At 34.8% G+C, this 12,806-nt stretch overlaps 1 protein-coding gene and 2 pseudogenes across 1 annotated transcript; 1 reads left to right on the forward strand and 2 right to left on the reverse strand.

Moving 5' to 3' along the window:
* Positions 1-946: 946 nt before the first annotated feature.
* On the forward strand, positions 947-2,682 carry LOC146721060 (uncharacterized). Its single transcript, XM_085487476.1, has one exon. It carries the CDS (start codon positions 967-969, stop codon positions 2,548-2,550), a length of 1,584 nt encoding a protein of 527 aa, XP_085343602.1. The 5' UTR covers positions 947-966; the 3' UTR covers positions 2,551-2,682.
* A 1,723-nt stretch (positions 2,683-4,405) lies between these two features.
* Positions 4,406-6,903, reverse strand: LOC146721061 (uncharacterized; annotated as a pseudogene).
* LOC146721062 (uncharacterized) lies at positions 6,696-7,700 on the reverse strand (annotated as a pseudogene).
* Between the last annotated feature and the right edge of the window lie 5,106 nt (positions 7,701-12,806).

Raw genomic sequence — 12,806 nt, forward strand, 5'->3', positions numbered from 1 at the left:
GGATGGCAGAGAAGAGAGAGAAGAAAGTCGAGAGGAGGGAGGAGAGGAGTATGGAATGAGGAGGGCCGGAGGATTTTTGAGGGAAAAGTGGAGGAGATAGGAGAAATAGGAGGAGGAGAGGAAGAGATAGATGGAGAATGGGAAAGAATAGAGGAGAGGATGAAGGAAGTATTAAGAGCAACAGAGGAGGACTGGAGGAAAGGGAAGAAGGAGAAAAGAGGATGGTGGGATGGGGAGTGCAGAGAGGAGAAAAGAAAGGTAAGGAGGGAGCTGAGGAGATGGTGGAGGGAAGGAGGTGAGAAAAGAGGGGATTACAAGAGATTGTGTGAGAGGAAGAAAAAGGAAGAAAACGAGAAATGGGAAAAGAAGGCAGCAGAGGTGAAAAGAGAATCGGAGGTATGGGAGATAATAAACAGAGAGAGAAGAAGATGGAAAGGAATAAACGAAGAAATTGAGATGAGAAAGTGGAGAGAATATTTTATGAAGTTGTTAGGAGGAACAGAGGAGAGAAATGTAAGAAAGGAAAGAAGAGAGGAGGGGAACAGGACAGAGGAGGAGGAGGAGGGGGAGGAGGAGGAGGAGGAAATAAGTAGAGAGGAAATGAGAGAGGCAATAAAGAAGCTGAAAGCAGGAAAAGCGACAGGGATAGATGAGATTCCGAATGAGGTATGGAAGTATGGAGGAGGGAACGTGGAGGATTGGATGCTGGATTTTTGTAATAGAATATGGAGAGGAGAAGGATGGCCGAAGAGATGGATAGAGGGAGTGATTACACCGATAAGGAAAAAAAAGGATGGAAAGGAGGTGGAAGACTACAGGGGAGTAACCATGATGCCATCAATGTATAAGGTTTACACGATGATACTGACAGAAAGACTGAGGAAGGATGTGGAGGAAAAAGGGATAGTGCCAGAAAATCAGATGGGGTTTAGGAGAAGAATGGGAACAATAGACAACATATACGTGATGAATTATCTAATCAATAGACAACTGGAAAAAAAAGAGGGAAGGCTAACGGCAATGTTTATAGATCTGAGAGCAGCATTTGACTCGGTAGACAGGGAGAAATTAATGGAGGCAATGGAGGAGAGAGGAGTAAGGAAAGGATTGAGAAGAAGGGTAGAGATGGTGATGAGAGAGACAACATGCAGGATAAAGATAGGGGAAGAAGTTGGAGAGAGTTTTTGGATTGAGAAAGGAGTAAGACAGGGGTGCCCATTGAGTCCAATACTATTCAACATCCTAATAGCGGACTTAGAGGAAAAAATGGGGAAGGTGAAAAGAGGAGGAGTAAGAATAGAAGAAAAAAGGATTTATACATTGGCATACGCGGATGATATGGTGTTGTTGGTAGAGGAGGAAGAGGAACTGAGAAGTATGGTAGAAAGGTTAGAAGAATATCTAGACAACAAGAGATTGGAGCTGAACGCAAAGAAGACGAAGATAATGAGGTTTAGGAGAAAGGGAGGAAGATGGAAGAAGAGGGAGTGGAGATGGAAAGGAGAGAAAATGGAGGAAGTGAAGGAGTTTACGTATCTGGGATATAGACTACAGAGGAATGGAGGACAAGAAGGACAAGTGAAAGATAGGATGAGGAGAGCGGCGGCTATTATGGGGCAAGTATGGGGAATAGGAAAGAGAAAGTTTGGAAAAGATTGGGGGAGAAGATTATGGCTTTTCGACAAATTGGTGTGGACAGTGATGAGCTACGGGGTGGAAATATGGGGGTGGAAGGAGAGAGAGGGAATGGAAAGGATGGAAGAAAGATACCTGAGATGGATATTAGGAGTAGAGAGGGGAACGCCAGGTTATATGGTGAGGGAGGAACTGAGAAGAGAGAAGCTGAGGATAAGAGCCGGAAAAAGGGCATGGAATTTCGAGAAGAGAATGGAGGAAGGAAGAGGAAGCGAGCTAGCGAGGAAATGCTGGGAGGAAATGAGAGAAAGGGCGAAAATAGGAAGAGTGGGATCGGAGTGGGAAAGGAAAAGGGAAGAATATTTCAGGAAAAGAGGTAGGAGGATAGAGGAGGTGGAGGAGAGAAGAGGTATGGAGGAGGGATGGTTTGGAAAGTTAATAAGGAGGGATCTGGAGGAGCAGAGGAGGGAGAGGGAGGAGAGAATAAAGGGATCGGAATTTAACAGATGGTACAAGGAGGTTAGAGGAGAAGGAATGCCAGAATACTTAAGAAAGGATTGGGGAGAGAGTAGATGGAGGAGGATAGCAAGATTCAGATTAGGAAGTGAGATTTTAGAAAGCAGGTATTGGGAGGAAGCAGAAAAGAGGAAATGTAGGATATGTAGAGAGGAGGTAGAATCGTGGGAGCATGTATGGGAGAGGTGTGAAGTGAGGGGGGAGAGGAAAGAGAGTCGGCAGGAAGTAGTGAGGGAGATACTAGGAGAAAAGGGAGAAGGGGAAGGATGGATGAGAGAGATAGAGAGAGAAAGGGAGATAAGAAAGGGGAGAGGAGAGAGAAGTGTGGAGAGAGTAGGAGGGAAAGAGGATGATGGAGGAGAGAATGACGTGAGGGGGGCAAAGGGGAAGAATGTTTAAGAAAAGAAAGCAAGAGGAAACGGAAGTCCAAGAAGCGTGTGTGTGTGTACATGGGGTTGGGCAGAAGCCAAGGGGAGATGGCCTGGACAACGGGCGACCCAAAGCGGAAGTCCAACCCCTTAGGACAGATAGGTTAAGTGAGCAATAAGATAGGTTAAGAGGTTAATAGCGAAGAGGTCATGGTAGCGTGCGTTTTATATTTTTTGTTTTCTTTTTTTGTTTTTGTTTTTGTTTGAATTAGCACCTTTGTATATGCGGCTCCTGTATTGTTAAATTGTAAGGGAATTGAAACCCCAAGGGGACCAATAAAATTTACTACTACTACTACTACTACTACTATGTAATATTAAAAATCTTACATCTATGAGTGGGAAATTATAACTAACATAAACGTTACATGTAACATGCTTAAGTATATAACATTTATATATTGTGTTTGCTGGGTAAATATCTAAAGACTTTACACGATACATAAAACAAATCACTATAATTCAGTATAGAATTTTAGTAATAAAATATAAAGAATGTAAACTAAAACTTAAGGCCACTTTATACGATCTATAATTAGAGATATAATTCAAGATAAATATATTCAAGATAGATTCATTTGTTATATGTTTTGATGTATGTATATCTATCTTGAATGTATGTGTATTCTATCTTGAATTATATCTCTAATTATAGATCGTGTAAAGAGATCTTTATAGAATACATATACACATTAAAACATATGACACAAAACTAATAAATAGAAATCTATCTTGAATTATGTCTCGAATTATACATTATCTAACAAGTGAACATAAAAATATATACCAATCAAATATCGCATAATGTCATGTTTTCATATATTTAAATTTTTTAAATAACAATACAAATGTTTGTTCAATCTTTTAACATGTACAACGTTTTACACATTCAGCAGTACAATCATTATTCCTCCAAGCGGCTAGTAAATTAGTAAATGAGCGTTGATCGTTCCATTACAGATCACAAGATTCTATTAGCGGAGACTGTAATATTCAACTCTCACTTAAAAGATTCTCGTGCTTTGTAAATGGATCCCCTTCTGAAATTCGATACAAGCTGGATTCCTAATCTATAAATTATTGCCAATGTATTACTTCTGCCTGTTTAAAATTAAAATAAACATGATATAGTTATGTTAGAGCACAGCATAACACAGTACAATATAAGATCTTATTACTACAGTAATCTTACCAGAATAATATTATCATCAGAATGCAGTTTTCCTACAAGTTGAACAGAGAAAAAGCACTCTATTTAAAAATGTTCATCATCTGATTAACATCTTCATCTGCAAACAAGAACACAATCTTCATACTAATCCAATACTTGCGTCAAAACAGCAGTAACAGCAACATGATATAGTCCAACACTTGCATCGAAACAGCAGTAATAGCAGCATAGGTCTGATAGGCAAGCATCGTTCAAACCTCTTATTGATGAAATCTCCTGCAATATCAAGAAAAGTATTAATAATATACATTAGACAAGAGAATTTTATCAATTATAATAGATAAAATCATATTTATATAAACACATTTACACTGACATATATACATTTATAAAGGCCTAAACAAAACTTTATAATTCCTATTTTCAACAATTATCAATGAAATGAATGAATGTAAGTTTCCCTCAATTACATTTGACAAGATTTACACTCAGAATCATACTTAAAACAGTAACAATTAATATCACTTGTTACACATTGGCAACTAAAAAAATTGATTAAAAACGCTGCTTTTGTGATTACTAAAAACTTAAGTAAAAATAATTCACGTCTTTTTTTTTGAATAAACTATTTAAATATTTTTGAATATTTGGACATTTAATAACGTTTAATTTTGCCAAATATATAGTTATAAAGCCATGTTTTAATTTGAGCAACAGATCGATTGACTAATTGTAAGTATTTATTTTTTTCTTTTATGTAAGAAATCTTTTTGCTAGATGGTAACTGTGAAATAGTAATTTCTTCTGAAAATTCTTTAGGTACTGCATTACGCTCTTCTTCTGTCCAACGTCTTCTTTTTGTTTGACCAAATGGGGATGCTATATAATAAATTAAATATTTAAATTAATAAAATTAATACTATTAATATTAATATTATTAAACACATATAGGAATTATTTACCCGAACTTATAATATAAATTTTTATTTATTTATATATTAATGTTTCGGATTACTTTAAAGTCTTCGTTAAAATAGTGAAAAAACTATTTCATTAATATTAAAATGCTAAATTATAATTATAAAAAACAGATGAAAAGTGTAATGTAAAATTTAAAAAATTGATACAGAAATAAAAAATGTAAATAATATAAATAATGTAAATTTAGCTAGAGTAGACTATTGTTTATTATTTTTAAATAAAAATATGTTTATTATGTATATTGAAATTGTATCAATAATTATATATATCAATAAATATATATAATTAATGCATTACATGTTAGAGATTACATGCTCCGACATAAACATAAAAGCAAAACTAATAATATTTAAAGGAATACAATTTTATAGTTTATAAATTTGTAAAAGAGAGCCGTGTAAAATAAAAAAAAAAATTAAGTTACTACTGCGACGTTCTTTTAATTTTGGAGAATAATTTTTATCGCAATCATTATCATTATACACAATTGCATGATTTTGATGTTTTATTTTCCTTTTTATAGATTTTTGTTGCTTATTTGTTATGCAAGTTTTAGGAAATTTGTTTCCTCCAGAGTGTAAAGAAAGAGGCTCACATGAACTTATATATGTTTTGGTATCGCATTCTTCATTCGGAACATCTTTATTTGTATCTTATAGCTCTTCTTCTATTATTAATAATACAATATTATGTAAATATATTTATATAACAATTATCGTAATATTGTATTGTATATTTAAATTGATTCATGAAACTAATGCTAATGTGTTACAACTGCAGATGTCGATACGTAAAAATTAAATGATGCAGCAATAAATGCAGCAATGAAACGTCTCGGTCTTAATTTGGATCTTCTTCAATATATCATATTCATATTAACATATTCATATTTTAATGATTGAAGAAGATCCAAATTAAGACTGAAACATTTCCTTGTTATAGCCACAATCTCCACTTGATTCCTCTCGACCAATAGAGCCAAACGCGATGTTATTGCGACAATTATGAAGGAAAGAACATTTGAAAAGGAATTTGAATCCTATGGTTGGGATCTCAAAAATTCCCCCTGTTCCTTCTCTTAACATCCCCTGTAAAAAAATAGGCGAGAAAAATATTGGTCCGAAAGTCGGCTGAATCGGGACTCGAACCCGAGACCTTCCGCTTGCCGGGCGACTGCTCTTCCAACTGAGCTATTCAGACACTTACGAACAAATACTTTTCTCAATGTTTATACCCCCCCACCACAGAGGATGTTAAGAGAAGAAACAGGGGGAATTTTTGAGATCCCAACCATAGGATTCAAATTCCTTTTCAAATGTTCTTTCCTTCATAATTGTCGCAATAACATCGCGTTTGGCTCTATTGGTCGAGAGGAATCAAGTGGAGATTGTGGCTTTAAAAATTAAAAGAGCTGACTAAATAAGTATTCGCATTATTATTTTCTTGTTATATTCATTGATTCATTGTTACTTTGCTTAATTTCTTTATATCGAGCGTGGTTGTAATACATTAGCCTTAATTTTGTAAACTGATTTATAATTTCTGCACATCGAGCCATGGTTGTAATACATTAGCCTTAGTTTTGTAAACTAATTTATAATTGCATTTAATTTTGTGTTCTGATTAATTATATGTATGTATATGTATGTATAATAAAATACAGAAATTAAAAAAGAATAGTTAATGTTTTTATAAAAAACAACTTATACAAAAAGAAAATACATAACTTTTAAATATTATATAAAATAACAAAACAAGTAGTATTATACCTGAATCGCTATTGGATTGCTGTTGCACATTTTCACCTAATGCTGCCTCAAGAAACTTTGTCATACGAATAATCTCTAATGCTGGTATTGACTGCCGGTAATGGCGTTTATGAATTTTTTCATGATGTCCCATAAAGTTTGCCAAATCATCCACTTTATTTTCAGATAAATTCAATGTAATGCATGTTGTAGCAATGTGTTTGCATAATTCAGTGCCTCTTCATGCATGTGGTAATTGTGCATTACATTTTTTAGAAAAATATCGCATAAGAACACATGCTCTTAAATATTTAAAATAGCGTTTGTTGTTATTAGGTATGCCGAACACATATGAATTTTTTTCAGGAACATATGCATCCTTTCGATGCTTCAAAATTAGTTTAATACATTGAAATAATTCCATGTCTAAAATCACAGGCACTGTGCAGCCTAATTTCCCACGGATTAAGAATCTTACGTATTTATCAGCAACCTACATACAAAAGTTATGGAGTTATTACTTTGTATTACATATTACGCACTACATAAAATTTGTATTTTATTTATACGCAAAAACAATTTACCTGTTGTAAATTTGTTCTTAATAATTTATATAAATCTGAATAAGTATCTTTTGTTATATCTTTGCGAGTATTAAAATCTTCTATAGTAACTCGTTCAATTTCTCCTGCTCTTCTTCCATTAAAGACTTGTGTAGACGTAAGGGTAACATTTGCAAGTTCTAGCCATGTTTTGTACATAAATTTCTTTTGGAGTTTTGTATATAATAATTTTCTTTCGCTTTTCAGATATAAATGTAGCTTTTTTATGTCTTCCATAGATGGGAGTGTAATTTTTTTCTGTCTTTTATGTTGTGTCATGTTTTCTTCTACTGTTTTGTTTATAGATATTCCATAATCTTCTTGTACTAATTTTAAAAAAATTTTCTGTGGTATTTTGTTTTTCTATATCATTTGCTTTTATGCATTCGCTTATTAACAAATTACCAATTTGTTTTATGTATGTTCTAATATTTGATGCAACTGATGGTGCACCATCTTTTTTATTAATATCATCAAAATGAGCTATTTTATTTACTGCCTTGAGACAATCATCATACATGGAAAGATCGTATATATCAGAAAACTCTGTCACCTTAGATCTATACTCTTTTATTGCGATAAGAAACCGTCCTAATAATCGGAGTCTAGCACGAATCATGTCTTGTTGATGTTGATGATTGTACTTAATGCATAGTTTATTTGCATATGTTATTAATAATTTATCGTATCTAATACATCGCGTAATATCATCTTTCCTCAAAACTGGGAATAAAACTTTTCTTACTATCTCACTTGCACATTCATGGATTCTGCCCATTACAGCACGTCCTAAAATTTTTACATTTCTCCCTTTGGATGTATTTACATCTATACATTCCTTAAAATGATGTCTGATATTATTTTTAGTGAACCATCCTTTACATTTTGCACAACACGTAAAATTTTGTACTGTTTTACAACTATTTTTGGCTGGCCTTCGACAAACTATTAACTCTCCTGTGTTTAGAGAAAGATCTGTATTATGTATAAAATTACCTTTCTTCCTAATAGTGTCTATAATTTGTTTTCTTTCTAAATTACCTACAATAAAAATAATATTAGATTATACAAATTAATAAAATTGTAATATACATATACATATACATTAACAATATTAATAATATTTATAAATAAAATATAATTTTATAGGATTTTATTGTATACAGTATGTTGTGTCCCCGCTTGGGAAAGGGGTTCGATAATTAACTGCCACGTATTCACTAATTCACAATCAATTTATTTCTATCTTTCGTATAACTCAACTATATGTGTGTGTGTTCCTTACGCGGTGCCGGAGAGGAAGAAGAGAGTGCTCCGCCGATACGCGTGTATATATATATCGCATACTGTCACCCCCGCCATATCACTTGCTCTCCTGTCCTAAACGCGATGTTATGTCATGTGATAGGACACCCCACCCTTGGCCCTGTCTAGCCAGTTTTCTAGACAGGGCCGTATGGCCCCGACGGTGCGCTGTCCCGGCAGTGTTGGATCTGCCAGGAATTCCTTCCAACTCTGGATCAGCGCCCGTCGGGAGTGGACCCTCACCGTACGTAATTAATTAATCCTAAAAACGCACGCAATTCCGTTATATTTTTCGGCCGGGGCATTTTCTCAATAGCCTCCATTTTTCTTTTTTCTTTATGAATTCCGTTTTTATCAATGTAATAACCGCAATAATGTATCCCTTCTTTCAAAAATTTGCTTTTTTCCTTATTGATTTGTATATTTAATTTCGCTAAACGTGTAAGTACTTCCTTAAGTCGTTCCAGATGCACTTGGTCGTTCGGACCCGTAATTTTGATATCGTCTAAGAAAACAGAGACGCCCGGAATGCCCTTCAGTACAGTTTCAATTTCTTTCTGCCAGATTGCCGGTGCCGAAGCGATCCCGTATAATAAACGTGTACATTTGTATAATCCCCGGTGTGTGTTGAGGGTTAATAACTCTCTGTCCGCGGGATGAATTTCCATTTGTAAATAGGCCTGCTTCAAATCTATCTTTGAAAATTTTTGACCTCCTAATAGAGTACTAAAAAGTTCGTCTACTGTAGGTAACGGATATTCATTTACTAGTAATTGTTTGTTTACTGTCACGCTAAAATCACCGCAGAGCCTTACCGTATTGTCTTTTTTTAAGACTGGCACGACCGGCGTCGCCCATTCTGCCGCGCTCGTTTCTTGTAAAACTCCCTCTTTAACGAGTCTATCGATCTCCCGATCTACTAAAGGTATTATTTTGAATGGTACTTTCCTTGCTTTAAGAAAAATTGGTTTCGCGTTCTCTTTTAGGATAAGCCGCGCTTGTATTCCCTTGATTTTTGTACTTGAAGGATCCAAATCGTTTTCGTAATCGCGCAGAATTTTATGTAATTCCGTTCCTGTATTTGAATTTAACGTAAATACTGTATTAGTCAATTGTACGCCTAACTGACGAATCCACTCCCGTCCCATGAGTGGTTCTCTATCCATGACTGTAATGTACATACATATTTAATGACTTGATAATCCCTTTGTAACGTACTTGTACTTTTACGTAACCTACAACCGTAATTGTTGTTTTGCAAAATGTAAATAATTTCAAATCTGTGTTCTCTATTTGTGCATCCGGAAACCAACGCTCAAGAAAATATTTACTAACAATTGTAACCGCCGCTCCGCTGTCTATTTCGAAACGCACATTTTTCTCGTTTATATCTACGGAAACAAAATACCTATCTCTATGCTTAATATATTCCGTATTCATCCATAAAATGTCGCTTAATTGATGCGTCTTTGCTCTATTTTTTCTCATGTATACTTTTGCTAAATGACCTTTAATGCCGCAGTTTGAACACGCGATTTCTCTATTCAATGTGCATTTCGAAGCTAAATGCTTCCTTTACCTCCGCATCTATAACATGTAGCGCTATTTATACCGTTTGTATTATTATAATTTGGAACGTCCTGTATAGCACGCTTTGCTTTCTGGAACACAGCTGGTCTGTTTACTGCCGGCTTCTTGTGTTGTGATCGTTTGTCCTTCTTCCCCAATGCTGCTTCTTTCTGGCCCACGTAGTCCACGGATGATACTCCCGCTGCCTGAATTTGGTTGACGTCCTTCTCCGTCAATTCCATTGAAAAGGCAATTTCGACTGCCTTGTCGAAAGTCAGTTCCTTTGTCTCCAATAACCTTGCTTGTGTACGCCGGCTTGTAAGCCCGAAAACGAATTGATTCCGCAGCGCCGTTTTGAAGTATCCTTCGAAATTACAATTTATGCTCATCTTATGTAAAGCTGCCACGTACTGGTGTATACTCTCTCCGTCGGACTGCTTTCTTTGGTGGAATCAATAATTTTCCGCTATTTCAAGCGGTGCAGGGGCGTAGAAATCCTGTAAATGTGATGCGACTGTGTTGTACGTCCGCGTATACGGGTCGAGGGGTGCTAACTTGTCGCATAATATATCGAAAGATTTACTTCCGATGAAATGTAGTAGGTACGCCACTTTTTGTGGTTCAGGAACCTTGAACACTGTAACGGCTCCCTCAAAACGTTTAAGCCAACGCTTCCAATTTGTAACAGCAGGATCGAAAGCTTCTATTGCGAAACTTCCATGCACGATTGCCTCAGCCATGGCAGAATCCGCAGTACCAAGTTGTGGTCCGTAAAAAAAAATTTACTCGACACTCACTGTAACACGCACGTGTCCTTCTTTGTAGGGTTTTGTACTCTCCCCTTAACTTCGTGTGCGGTATCCCATCCTCGTCGCCAACTGTTGTGTCCCCGTTTGGGAAAGGGGTTCGATAATTAACTGCCACGTATTCACTAAATCACAATCGGTTTATTTCTATCTTTCGTATAACTCAGCTATGTGTGTGTGTGTTCCTTACGCGGTGCCAAAGAGGAAGAAGAGAGTGCTCCGCCGATACGCGTGTATATATATATCGCATACAGTCACCCCCGCCATATCACTTGCTCTCCTGTCCTAAACGCGATGTCATGCTTACGCGCTTATTTTGAAAAGGCAAGTAACTATGCAACACAGTACATAGAATATTATACTGTTTATACATGTACATATATATTTTGTACATATATTTTGTAAGTATTGTATATGTAAATATACATATATATGTATTATTGCATATATGTGTAGTGTATATATGTAGTGTTTATAATGTATATATTATTTTATTGTATATATGTATATATTTTATGTACATGTATTTAGATTGTATATCTACGTATACCTATGTATATAAAATTCTACAGAATTATATAAAATATAGTACTTTTTGGTAATAATAAAAATTTTTTTACATCAGATTCCAATTTATGTACGTTTTCTAAGTGACGTGCAATTTTGCTTTGAAATTTGTTGCAATAGTAACAAAAATTCTTTTTTTGAAGACCTTTAGGTTTAGAAAATAAAACGTATAAATTCTCTTCTCGACAACCAAATGTATTTACAGAAGAAATATCTATTAAGGGGATGCCGGAGAGACGGCCAAACTCCGATAGGTTAGCACCACACATATCTAAACATATGCACGTATACACATATACACATGATAGGTTAGCACCACACATGTCTAAACATATGCACGTATACAACACATATGCGTGAAAATTTTTTGCACCGTTTTCTTATTTATTAGGCTCTTAAACTTATATCTAAAAATATACTAATACTTCTTCATTCAATTTCTAGTCGGAACCTATCTTATTTTGTACGTACAAACAGCAGAACTTTTATATTAAACAATTATTTTTTTCGACCTGACGACAGAAGTCGATAAAGAAATTTTAGTTTTTAAATTTTTTCTTGTTTTTAACATAAAATCAGTAGGTTCCCACTTTGTTTCTGTACGTGTTTTAATTGTGGAAAAGCATTTATTATTTTACTAAACCAATAAAAAGATTTCGGTGCAGAAAAATCTATAATCATCTAATCGATAAAACAGACATCCGGCATCCCCTTAATAAAGCTAAAGAGTTTTTATCAGTTGTAGATATGTTATTTTTATCAATTGCAGATATATTATTGATTTCATGTTATGTAGATTCTCTTTCAATTGAAATTTCCGAAGGTAATTCAGAAGGGTATTCAGAAGTATTTGTTGTGTTTGCACAAGCAATGTTGTCAATAATATTGTCATCACATTGATTATCACTATCATTGTGTGTGTTCATAGAAGTATTAGCATTAGTGCAGAGATCATTCAATATACTAGAATTAATATCATAGTCAAAGGAAAATATTATGACATCATTGAGAACTGCACCACTTTCAGAATTATTGGCATTGTCATTGTTACAAGTGAATGTCACATTGTTACAGGAATTGTTACTATTCATAAAATTATTAGTATTAATATTATTATCTATAATCTCAGAAATAAATATTTTTATTGGCTTTCAATATAAACAATATAAATATGATGTTTTCTAAATCGGCCAACAGAGCCAAAGAACGAAAAATTGCGAAAATTAATTATGCGGAACTGTATCTCTTGGTACGAGATTACAAAGTTCCATATATAAATTAATCTCGAAACTTACATATGGAGAAATAGGCGAGAAAAATATAGGTCCGAAAAGTCGCTGAAACGGGAATCAAACCCGCGTCTTTCACTTTCCGGGCGACTGCTCTTACCACTAACAAGGAAAGGGTCGGAAGTGTCCCCCTCCGATTTTAATGAGCTTTGAATATGTTGTAGTCTAGATCAAAATAGAAGACACGTA

Source organism: Nylanderia fulva, unplaced genomic scaffold, assembly GCF_048542155.1.
Source record: "Nylanderia fulva isolate GAGA-0341 unplaced genomic scaffold, ASM4854215v1 Scaffold56, whole genome shotgun sequence".
NCBI lineage: Eukaryota > Metazoa > Arthropoda > Insecta > Hymenoptera > Formicidae > Nylanderia > Nylanderia fulva.